The sequence below is a fragment of the Electrophorus electricus genome, chromosome 5, assembly GCF_041902795.1.
Source record: "Electrophorus electricus isolate QZ-2024a chromosome 5, ASM4190279v1, whole genome shotgun sequence".
NCBI classification, from domain to species: Eukaryota; Metazoa; Chordata; class Actinopteri; order Gymnotiformes; family Gymnotidae; genus Electrophorus; species Electrophorus electricus.
Window position 1 is genome coordinate 13,017,316 of NC_137501.1, and position 12,685 is coordinate 13,030,000.

General features: G+C 43.1%; 1 protein-coding gene across 2 annotated transcripts in view; it reads right to left on the minus strand.

The window, feature by feature from the left end:
* Positions 1 to 6,232: 6,232 nt before the first annotated feature.
* The window catches only part of dlc1 (DLC1 Rho GTPase activating protein), a 69,761-nt gene continuing 63,308 nt past the window's right edge, over positions 6,233 to 12,685 (minus strand). The window contains exons 13-18 of one of the 2 annotated variants that reach the window (XM_035529537.2): positions 11,992 to 12,205; positions 10,673 to 10,787; positions 9,115 to 9,330; positions 8,122 to 8,339; positions 7,827 to 8,000; positions 6,233 to 7,692 (exon numbers count right to left, since the gene is read on the minus strand). In XM_035529537.2, coding sequence (XP_035385430.2) covers positions 7,593 to 7,692; positions 7,827 to 8,000; positions 8,122 to 8,339; positions 9,115 to 9,330; positions 10,673 to 10,787; positions 11,992 to 12,205 — 1,037 coding nt within the window. In that variant the 3' untranslated portion in view covers positions 6,233 to 7,592. Of the gene's footprint in view, positions 7,693 to 7,826; positions 8,001 to 8,121; positions 8,340 to 9,114; positions 9,331 to 10,672; positions 10,788 to 10,882; positions 11,052 to 11,991; positions 12,206 to 12,685 lie in introns of those variants that run through there. The other variant, XM_081714216.1, reaches the window with a different exon arrangement.

Genomic DNA, 12,685 nt, shown 5'->3' on the forward strand with positions numbered 1-12,685 from the left:
GACAATGCAATGTGATTTTCTTTTTTTTTAAATTGGATTGCTATTGATACTCTAAAGCATATGAAGGTGTTTCCAACTCAAAAACAGAAGAAATAAATACTTGTTAGACTATTCTAACTGTTCGATATATTGTTGAAAAATCATATGTTACAGCTATAGCTATAGCTATTTTAATAGTTTAGGTGCAAAAATGCAAAGTGATGTTCTTTGATAAATTGGATTGTTATTGATGTATTAAAGCATACAAATGTCGTTTCATGTGACATATGTAATAAATAAACACTTTTTCAGACAATGCAAAGTGATTTTCTTTGTTAATTTGGTTTGTTATTGATATCCTAAAGCATATGAAGGATTTTTCATCTAACATATACAAGAAATAAACACTTTTTTGGACTATTCAAAGTGATTTTCACTGCTAAATGTGATTGGTATTAATGTATTAAAGCATATGAAGGTGTTTTCATCTAACATATACAAGAAATAAACACTTTTTGTACTATACTTACTGTTCGATATATTGATGAAAAATCACATGTGAAGGTAAGGCCTTTATGCCCTTATGTATTGTAGCAGTTTAGGTACAAAAATAAAAAGTGATTTTCTTTGATAAATTGGATTATTATTGATATACTAAAGCATTGGAAGGTGTTTTCAGCTAAAATAGATAATAAATAAACATTTTTTGCACTATTCCTATTGTTACATATATTGGTGAACAATCATATATGAATGTATTGCTAAAAATGTTTGTACTGTAGCACTTTAGATGCAAAAATGCAAAGTGATTTTCTTTGTAAAATTGGATTGTTATTGGTTTATTAAAGCATATGAAGGTGTTTTCAGCTATATATACAAAAAAATAAACACTTTATTGGACAATGCAATGTGATTTTTTTTAAAAAATTGGATTCTTATTGATAGACTAAAGCATATGAAGGTGTTTTGAACTCAAAAGCAGAAGAAATAAATACTTGTTGGACTATTCTTACTGTTCCATATATTGGTAAAAAAAAATATATCAAATGTTACGGCTATAGCTATATGTATTTTAATAGTTTAGGTCCAAAAATGCAAAGTGATGATCTTTGATAAATTTGATTGTTGTTGGTGTATTAAAGCATATGAAGGTGTTTTCAGCTGAAATATACAAGAAATAAACACTTTTTGTACTACACTTACTGTTCAATATATTGATGAAAAATCACATGTGAAGGTAAGGCCTTTATGCCCTTATGTATTGTAGCAGTTTAGGTACAAAAATAAAAAGTGATTTTCTTTGATAAATTGGATTATTATTGATATACTAAAGCATTGGAAGGTGTTTTCAGCTAAAATAGATAATAAATAAACATTTTTTGCACTATTCCTATTGTTACATATATTGGTGAACAATCATATATGAATGTATTGCTAAAAATGTTTGTACTGTAGCACTTTAGATGCAAAAATGCAAAGTGATTTTCTTTGTAAAATTGGATTGTTATTGGTTTATTAAAGCATATGAAGGTGTTTTCATCTATATATACAAAAAAATAAACACTTTATTGGACAATGCAATTTGATTTTTTTTTAAAAATTGGATTCTTATTGATAGACTAAAGCATATGAAGGTGTTTTGAACTCAAAAGCAGAAGAAATAAATACTTGTTGGACTATTCTTACTGTTCCATATATTGGTAAAAAAAAAAAAATCAAATGTTACGGCTATAGCTATATGTATTTTAATAGTTTAGGTCCAAAAATGCAAAGTGATGATCTTTGATAAATTTGATTGTTGTTGGTGTATTAAAGCACACAAAGGTGTTTTCAACTCAAAAACAGAAGAAATAAATACTTGTTGGACTATTATTACTGTTCCATATATTGGTGAAAAATCACATGTGAAGGTAAGGCCTTTATGCCCTTATGTATTGTAGCAGTTTAGGTAAAAAAATAAAAAGTGATTTTCTTTAATAAATTGGATTATTATTGATATACTAAAGCATTGGAAGGTGTTTTCAGCTAAAATAGATAATAAATAAACATTTTTTGCACTATTCGTATTGTTACATATATTGGTGAACAATCATATATGAATGTATTGCTAAAAATGTTTGTACTGTAGCACTTTAGATGCAAAAATGCAAAGTGATTTTCTTTGTAAAATTGGATTGTTATTGGTTTATTAAAGCATATGAAGGTGTTTTCATCAATATATACAAAAAATAAACACTTTATTGGACAATGCAATGTGATTAAAAAAAAATTGGATTCTTATTGATAGACTAAAGCATATGAAGGTGTTTTGAACTCAGAAGCAGAAGAAATAAATACTTGCTGGACTATTCTTACCGTTCCATATATTGGTAAAAAAAAAATATCAAATGTTACGGCTATAGCTATATGTATTTTAATAGTTTAGGTGCAAAAATGCAAAGTGATGTTCTTTGATAAATTTGATTGTTGTTGGTGTATTAAAGCACACAAAGGTGTTTTCAACTCAAAAACAGAAGAAATAAATACTTGTTGGACTATTCTTACTGTTCCATATATTGGTGAAAAATCACATGTGAAGTTGACGCTATAGCCTGATGTATTTGAGCCTTTTGTCTTAGAGCCGTATGCAAAGTGATTTACTTTGATAAATTCGATTGTTATTGATATACTAAATCAAAGGAAGGTGTTTTCAGCTAAAATATACAATAAATAAACACTTTTTGGACTATTCTTATTGTTACATATATTGGTGAACAATCATATATGAATGTATTTCTATAAATGTTTGTACTGTAGCACTTTAGATGCAAAAATGCAAAGTGATTTTCTTTGTAAAATTGGATTGTTATTGGTATATTAAAGCATATGAAGATGTTTTCAGGTAAAATGTACAATAAATAAACAATTTGTGGACAATTCTTACTGTTACATATATTGGTGAACAATCATATATGAATGTATTTCTATAAATGTTTGTACTGTAGCACTTTAGATGCAAAAATGCAAAGTGATTTTCTTTGTAAAATTGGATTGTTATTGGTATATTAAAGCATATGAAGATGTTTTCAGCTATATATACAAGAAATAAACAGTTTATTGGACAATGCAATGTGATTTTCTTTTTTAAAATTGGATTGTTATTGATAATCTAAAGCATATGAAGGTGTTTTCAACTCAAAAGCAGAAGAAATAAATACTTGTTAGACTATTCTTACTGTTCGATATATTGTTGAAAAATCATATGTTACAGCTATAGCTATAGCTATTTTAATAGTTTAGGTGCAAAAATGCAAAGTGATGTTCTTTGATAAATTGGATTGTTATTGATGTATTAAAGCATACAAATGTCGTTTCATGTGACATATGTAATAAATAAACACTTTTTCAGACAATGCAAAGTGATTTTCTTTGTTAATTTGGTTTGTTATTGATATCCTAAAGCATATGAAGGTTTTTTCATCTAACATATACAAGAAATAAACACTTTTTTGGACTATTCAAAGTGATTTTCACTGCTAAATGTGATTGGTATTGATGTATTAAAGCATATGAAGGTGTTTTCAGCTAAAATATACAAGAAATAAACACTTTTTGTACTATACTTACTGTTCGATATATTGATGAAAAATCACATGTGAAGGTAAGGCCCTTATGCCCTTATGTACTGTAGCAGTTTATATACAAAAATATATAGATTTTCTTTGTTAAATTGCATTATCATTAATGTTTTAAAGCATTCAAAATAAGGATTTAAACATGTAGTGACATTTCTTTATCATCAACAATATTGCTTTTATACAAGAGTAATATATTTTTGATTTTAAGGGTTATACTTCTGAGTCATATGCTACCTTACAGCTTGTGTGTTATGTACGTATTTAAGCAAGAGTGAGTGGTTGACTGTGTAATTGTCTGTGTTGCAGAAGAGACAGGCATTCCTGTTGGACACCTGTGTAGTGCTTCATGCGGGCCTGGGATGAGGTTTTGGGATGACTACATTAGCATGAAAGGAAGAATCCAGAGCTGTGAAAATTGCTGAGAACAAATCATTAAGACAAACTGCAGTTCTTTGCTGGTTAGTTAATTCCATAAACTTCTGTTATATGATATCAACTATAGAGTGGAATATGTTCAGTTCTAAAATACAGGAAGTGGCCAGTTTTTCCAGCATCGCCCCTTTAATTGTTAACACCTAATCAGAGCTGTCAGAATGTAGATTTCATATGGTCTTTCACCACAAGATGGTAGTAAAGTGATAATACAAAATAAGGCAAGTTCTTCTAGGAAATAATTGTATGTGCAAGGATTAGGTCACATGAGCATTCATCAGGACATGTGCACATCAGTGGCCATTGCTGGATTTAAAGTGATCGCTGGTTCATATTCGCAGTGTTTCCCAGACACCAAACTTAACACCAGCTCCACAAAAAACGTACACCAAACCCATGGCGTGAACCGATGGCGTGAACCAATGGCGTGTCAGATGTACTGTCTGCACATGTGGGGACAATGGATGGAGGGCCTTTTCTCTCTCTGGGATCTGGGCTGTAGATGCTGTGGGTGGAGCAGGTCTAGGCTGTGGATGCTGAAGGGGGTGGGTGTAGCTCTGGGAGTAGATGATCCGGGCACCGTGTCCGCAGCTGTTGAGGGGGTTTGCAGAGCTGGATAACACCCACATGCAAGAGGTGGATACAGGTGAGAAACTTCTACCAGTAGGCCTGTGTAGGGGGTCATGCGATTGAATACGAACGCTCTGCCCACTCAGAAGTCATGCTGAATTCTGGGCGTGGGCCAGACCTTCTCTAGGCCTGCATGTTTCTCCTGTAATGGGAGTGACGAGGCCAGACTGAAGCCCAAAGTTTGGTTACTGTCTGTCTGAATATCAAAGAGGCACAGCTTCAGAAATGCGCCACGTTGTTGGATCAGTCAGGTAAACATACATGCAAAAATGCCATAAACAAAAGGCAGTTGGGTATAAAGATAAATACAATTCAAGATACATACAGTACTGAGCATATAGTTTTTGTTGAGGTCGTCCCAGCCCAGGGAGCATGGCAAGAGAAGGAATTGTAGAATGACAGTGCGCCGGACACGCTCACAGTGGGCTGGTGCTTTGGGATTTATCGCTGTGGGAACAGTCCTTCAGAGCATTCCCAGAGCATTCCTAGAGCGGCCGGGGAATATAGGGAGGAACGCTATACAGGCTCTCTCTCTCACCCCTTATCTGCCTCTGCTCCCAAAGCGTGTGTGTGTGCGTGCATGTGTGTGTGTGTGTGATGTTTATATGTTTCCGCACTATGTTTGAAAAACAGTGAAGTAGCAAGACGGGCCTCTTTTGTTGTATTCATGTCTGTGTATGTCCGTGTGTGTGAGAGAGAGAATGTTGACTGGAATCACTGATCAATCCAGAGAGAGAGGGATCACAATATTTACTGCCTGCATGTGGAACTGACTCTGTGTGTCTGTGTGTGTTTAACAACACTGCTGTCTTTGTGTGAGGTATAGATGTGTTATGTAATATGGAGATCATGAGTAGCTATTCACAGCTGCTCCGGTTTTCCAGAGGGGGGAGAATGGAGGCGTAGAGACAGTGGGAGGAGCAGGCGAAGACAGAATGTGAGTGAGAGAGCCAGCTAAAAAGATACGTGCTACAGTCCATAACAACAATCTACATTTTGTCAGTCCATGACGCAAATACCTGAAGTAGTTGCCATATATGTATTTTTTTAAATCAACCAAATCAACAAAAACCTTCAAAAGTAGTTAAAAGTAAACTTAGGGGCTGCACTACAAGAGGGTGGCACTAGGGGGCGCACTGGGCAAAGGCACTGCCTATTGCGGAGAGGGGAGGGGTGCGCCGCGCGCTCACCGCTCTCCCGCGGGGGGCGACGACGCACCGCTTGGCTCGCACTCCAAACTCACGCAGGCACTTGCTTTAAAAGCATCATTTCACGGCGATTTCCTTTCCTCTCTTGGCAGGAGCAAAGAGCGACTTCACGCTCACCGAGCTACGCGACGTTAAACTCCGAGGTGAAACCACGACAAATAAACGAAGTCGTTAGAACGGAATAGGAACCGGAGGCGGGTAGCGCTGAGAGACACCAGCCATCGTCAGCTGGGCATGAACACCATTCAGGGCGACTGCTGTCTGGGAATCAAGGCTGCACTATGTAAACACTCTCAGTTACAATTCAAAATTACAATTTAAAAATATTTTTAAGAATCCCCCGCCAAAAAAAGGCGAACACGGACACACCATTTTAAAATTTTAATACCTTTAGTAGTGCACTTAGATTGTGATTAATCTGTACAGAAATAATATTAATAATAAAAAAGATAAAACATATGGGTAACATTTACAATATAATAAGATACATACTAAAAACAATATATTTGTGCTTTCAATACACAAGGGCTTAAATTAACGTTCATTGTCATGCGTTGTCTTAACTTTCCCTCGGTTTCGGACGCGGATCTGCGTCGCGAGGTGGGACGACGGCGCCGGCACTCCTTCCGAAGGCCCCGAGGAACGAATCTCCACGCGGCCTGTTTACGGATGCGACGGAAAACTGTTTGTGACTCTTCAGGAGTTTTACTTCATTTCAGGTGAACACTGTCAAATGGGAGAATAAAGTCCCTCTCTGTCCCTCAACGGTCCGACGCAACGTCCTCTCCTTGCGTCCGTCTTCCGTGGTGTGACCTTCTCGATCCCTCTTTATCGCCCACACTCGACACGCAGACAGTGCGGCGCATGGCCAAGAGAACGGCGACTGGGATCCGTCCTCGTCTCAGGGGTAAGGGGTCAGGCCAGCTCCGGGCCGTTGTGCTACTGGTGCTCAGCTCCCGGATTCCATACAACCGCCGTGAGCTTTCTTTCCCATCGCCCTGGTGACGGGTGACCCCCCCCCCCCCAACCATCTCATGTTTTAGACATCTTTCATGTCTATATCTCTTCTCTACATGCAGACATCCATCCATCCATCCATCCAAACATCTGTCCATCAGTCCAACTATCCATCTCTCCATCTGTGGATTTCGTGAACATAACTATGCAGATATAGACATATCTGACTAATATTGAAACACATTCAAACTATGTTTTCCTCTCTCTCTCTCTCTCTTTCTCTCTCTTTCTCACACACACACAGGCATAGATACTATTTTTGCAGTAGGGTGCAAGTGTGTGGTAAATATGTCTCACACACACACACACACACACACACACACACACACACACACACCTTGCTTCTCAGAAGCAGTAGAGCACTCCCCCGTTCAAGTCCCTCCCCCCTCCCCGTGACATCATCACAAATGAGGTCACACATCATGACATCACAGACGATGATGTCACAGCAGCAGGCATGTCTGTTCCAGTATTTCAGGGCCATCACGTGACCTTTTGTCCTGGTAGGCTAAGCAGCGGTCAAACCTTTGACCTTTTTTGGCCTTTGTAGCTTGTTGTATGCGTGTGCAGTCACTGTCTTTCCATGTGTGACAGCGCGTAAAGTGTGTCTGTGAATTAGAGAATTAATCTTCATCACCTTCCTCATCCTCCCCTAGAGAATCAGTCCTTCCAAACGATCACTCCAGGTATGTGTGTGTGGTAGGGGGGGTTATTTATCTAACGGGCATATGAAGGAGTCTCGTATTCGCACCAGTTCAGATGCACACAGATGGCCATACATCTTATTGTACCACTCTGGACAGCGCCCCCTGCAGGAGAGAGACAGCAAGAGATGAATGAGCGTGTGTGTGTGCGTGTGTGTGTATAGTCTAAATGAGCTGGTAATTTGTTAATGCTTTGAATCAGATGTGTGTGTGTATGCGTGTGTGTGTGTGTGGGTTACCTATAGTCTATTCTGGAGATGTGTGTGATGCGACTCTTGTTTGGTCCACAGGGCTCGATGTAATAGCGTGATGTCAGCACATTGGCACGCACGCCCAACACTGCAGCTCCCTCGTGGTCCACCGATACACACACCAGCGCACACGCCCCTTTGGCAAGATCCGTCACCCACAACCTAAAACACACACACGGTTAACCAATAATCCAGCAGTTGTGTATAAACACCCAGACTGGTGGTGTACAGAAGTATAGCATGTGTAGATGTCTGTATAGATGTGTGTGTGTGTGTATCTCACCTGAGCACTACATGGTCCATAGGTGGGTGGGGGGCCATGCTGTTGCGGACGTACTGGTAGACATCAGCGGAATGTTCTAGGCTCTCCACCACCCTGCTCTCCAGCAGGTCCTCATCCCAGCTGCTCTGCTCACCAGCGATCCGCCGCAGGACGTCTTCAGGCCCCGCCCCTACCTCCGTGCACACCTTCCACTGCCGCAGGCTCCAACCATCATGAACCTGTAGGAGGTTCGGGCATGTTTCACTCCACTCAGGGGAACTAAGAATGGCGCACAGACGACCACGCCCACTGTGCCGACATCAGGAGCTGGCCAATAAGAGCCTACAATTACCGCTGTGGGAGGGGCACGTTACCATTTGATTGACATGTATGACATCACAAAAAATTTGGATAAACTGAGCGTTTAATGGTGCGTTCAGGGATGGTACAGTGATGATATGCAGGCTTGTTTTAAGTTTTATGATCCTTGGCAGGAATAAATGCCACTAATTACAGGTGTGTTTTTGGCCCGGACTGATTTTGGCCCCCATCCTTTATGTCTAGACCGACAGATTGTGCTTCGCTACTCAGAGCTGCGAAGACCTCACTGCTCCCTGGGCTCTGCCCCCAAACCCGGGAGAAAGGTCCGCCCACTGCGGAACGCCGGGAACAGGAACTGAACCACAGGCGGGCGGGGGCGGGGCGCGGCTGGAAGGGACGTCACAGCGAGGCCAGGGGCGGGGCCAGTTTCAGAAGAAGGGGAAGCAAAAAGACAAAAGTGGCTAGAAAAGATAGAAGAGGGAGAGATTTAAAGGCCATGCAGAGAGAAGGCCAAGGAGAGCTGAAGACAAAAAGGAAAGATGAAGATGTGCCGAATTTTTTGAAAACCTTTCTGTGATTTAGAAAATCGTGCCCTTAGCACAGCCAGTTTCAAACTGAACTGAACTGACTGGAAAGGGGCGCTGCAGACGTCCAGGCTCACGTAGGGCCCACGCCGAGGCCCCGGGGCCGTACCTTCTTGTAGGCCAGCTCAATGGCGTGCTCGTGGGTGGAGCAGCTGTCGTAGCCCCTGAAGCGGTCTTTGGCCTCCTTCAGCAGAGCGTCCAGGCTCTCCTGGACCAGGCCCCTGTAGCCACGGGAGCCGTGGACCTCCAACAGGTCCTCCATGCGGCAGGGGCTCAGGGACTGCTCCATGTAGGACTTCCTGCAGCACGACAACTCCTCCGGGATCTGAGGGAGGGAGGGAGACAGACAGAGAGGGAGGAAGAGAGAGGGAGGGATGGAGAGAGAGAGAGAGAGAGCTGGTTTGTTGAGGCAGATGGCGGTGCAGTTAGGACTCTCAAAGCTCCTGCCCGTTAAATACCCCACCCCATCCCCCACCCCCACCAATTAGAGCAGGACAAGACCGGACCAAGCAGCGCACGCAAGCTCCGACGCCCACGGAGGCTCTCAGCGCTGCGGCATTCCGTCCGACACGTTGGACAGCCGACAGCAAAAGATCTACCACGGGGAGGCTTAGCTGGGCCTCCGAGATGGAGACAGAGAGAGAGAGAGACACAAGCCAGACAGAAAGAGAGACAGGGAGAGACACAGAGAAAGAGACACACAGACAGAGAGACAGACAGAGAGAGCGACAGAGACATAGACAGGCAGCGAGACAGAGAGAGTGACAGACACAGAAAGAGAGACCGAGAGAGAGACAGACAGAGAGAGAGCAAGAGAGAGCAGCTTGCGTGTGTGAGAGCGATGGGTCTCTGAGCTGCTTACTGCAGTGTAATGGCTGTGAAGCAAAGCTCTCAAATTAGCAGCAGAGATCCATTGAGGGTGATTAAGGCCTGATCTCATCCTGTTTGTCAGGGATTGAGCATCTGTGCGTGTGTGTGTGTGTGTGTGTGTGTGTGTGTGTGTGTGTGTGTGCGTGTGTGTGTGTGCACGCATCCTGTTCAGGTCTCTGACCTCTTCCTCTTAGCATGCACTTGTGCGTGTCTTACAGTTACAGTTTTTTTGCCTTTCCCTGTGTGTGCGTGTGTGTGAGTCATTTTATTTTGCCTTTTTCCTGTTGAGCTGTCTGTTTGCCCACCATTGCTGGGTCTCCTCCCTTGGTAACATATAAATCTGCGCTCTCCACTTGGCGGAAACATCGGCCCGGATAAGCCGCGCCCACTTCCGGCGCAGACCAGCTCCTGTTCTGATGAAGGACTCAGTAACATGTCTGGAGCCCAACTAACCCATCGCCCCAGAAACCGTCAGCCCAGGGATGATCTCACTGTCAGATACAGTGCTCAAAACAGGCATGCTCAGCGTGTGTACATGTGTGTGTGAGTGTATTAGTGTGTGTGGATGGGTGTTTGTGTTTGTGTTTATCAATGTTTCTTCGACCTGAATTTGAGGCAGCAAACAGACTGAATGTTTTATGAATTGTGCAGTCTCATTATTTTGGATTTATTCAATGAAGCTTGTGCAAGCTAAAACCACAGTGAAGATATGTGTGTGTGTGTGTGTGTCCACACTGAAGGTCGTGACATAAGCACCATGTTTTCTGTGACAGAGAGTGTGTGTATGTGCGTCTTACCTGGAACAGTTTCCTGCACTCCTGGATCATATGTGCTAAGCAGTGTGTCGCTGCGAGGTTTTCATTCAGGTCTTTCTGGTCTGGTTTACCCAGAGCGTTCTTCCGACTCATCACCCTGCACCAGGCACAACCCACACAGAGCTGTTCAGTACTTATGTCCTCTATCACAGAGCTGTTCAGTACTTATGTCCTCTATCACAGAGCTGTTCAGTACATCTGTCCTCTATCACAGAGCTGTTCAGGACATCTGTCCTCTATCACAGAGCTGTTCAGCACATCTGTCCTCTATCACAGAGCTGGTCAGCACATCTGTCCTCTATCACAGAGCTGTTCAGTACATCTGTCTGGTTTACCCAGAGCGTTCTTCCGACTCATCACCCTGCACCAGGCACAACCCACACAGAGCTGTTCAGTACTTATGTCCTCTATCACAGAGCTGTTCAGTACATCTGTCCTCTATCACAGAGCTGTTCAGTATATCTGTCCTCTATCACAGAGCTGTTCAGCACATCTGTCCTCTATCACAGAGCTGTTCAGTACATCTGTCCTCTATCACAGAGCTGTTCAGGACATCTGTCCTCTATCACAGAGCTGTTCAGCACATCTGTCCTCTATCACAGAGCTGTTCAGGACATCTGTCTGGTTTACCCAAAATGATCTTCTGACTCATCACCCTGCACCAGGCACAACCCACACAGAGCTGTTCAGTACTTATGTCCTCTATCACAGAGCTGTTCAGGACATCTGTCCTCTATCACAGAGCTGTTCAGCACATCTGTCCTCTATCACAGAGCTGTTCAGTACATCTGTCTGGTTTACCCAAAATGATCTTCTGACTCATCACCCTGCACCAGGCACAACCCACACAGAGCTGTTCAGTACTTATGTCCTCTATCACAGAGCTGTTCAGCACATCTGTCCTCTATCACAGAGCTGTTCAGCACATCTGTCTGTTTTACCCAGAGTGATCTTCTGACTCATCACCCTGCCCCAGGCACAACCCACACAGAGCTGTTCAGTACTTATGTCCTCTATCACAGAGCTGTTCAGTACACTTTACTGTTTATCGCAGAAAACTCTTCTCAAGCTATACTGTCGCAGAGCTGTTGATTAATCTCTACTCTATGACATTTATCCATTATGCTGAACCCTCTATCAGAGATGTTCAGTACACTTTACAGAGCTATTTATTACACTTAAACATTCATCACTGCTGTTACTCATTCTACTCTACTCTCTATAACAGCTGAAGTGACATGGAGCTGTTTATTACGGTCGAATGAAATCGCACACACACACACACACGCACACGCACACACCTGGGCGAGGAGGCATCCCTGCGGGCGGTGTTGAGGTGGAACAGCGATGGAGCCAGGCACACAGCCAGGTTGGTGCAGGTCATCTGGTTCTCGGAGGCGTTGGCTGTCACGTCACCGAGGAAGCAGAGCAGGGTCTGGAGCACCTCGCGCTTATCGTCAGGCAGGAGCAGGACGGCGGCGCGCACGGCCTGCAATCTCAGCTCCTTGGGCACGACTGTGAGGAGAGCGCGAGAGAGACAGAGAGGGACACAGACAGATAAACGGAGAGAACGGTAGAACGAGTGTTTACATTCCTCAGAGAAACATTCTTCAGGTGTTTCTATCTGAGCCACACTGAGCCTCTCTGACACGCTTGGGCTCAATGCGTCGTTAAGACGCCTGCGCACGCTCCCGTCCCGTCGCGGGATGTGTGTTTATACGCCCTTGTCCGGCATTGCTACAAGCAGCGAGCGGTACGCGGCAGCGGCGGGCCCTCTGCGCGGCGTTGATCAGCGTGGCGGTGCGCGGGCTTGCTGATGCCGCCGGAGTTTTCGCTAAGCCTCTGTTTTTATCGTCGCCTCGGCTTCCTGAGCGGCTGAGTCACGGCCCAACGTGAGGCGGCCTGTGAATGGGCCTCTGTGTTTAAGGCTTTTATTTTTGGGTGGAGGCGGGAGTAGGGGGTGGGGGTGGGGTGTGGGGGGAGGTTGTGCCCTCA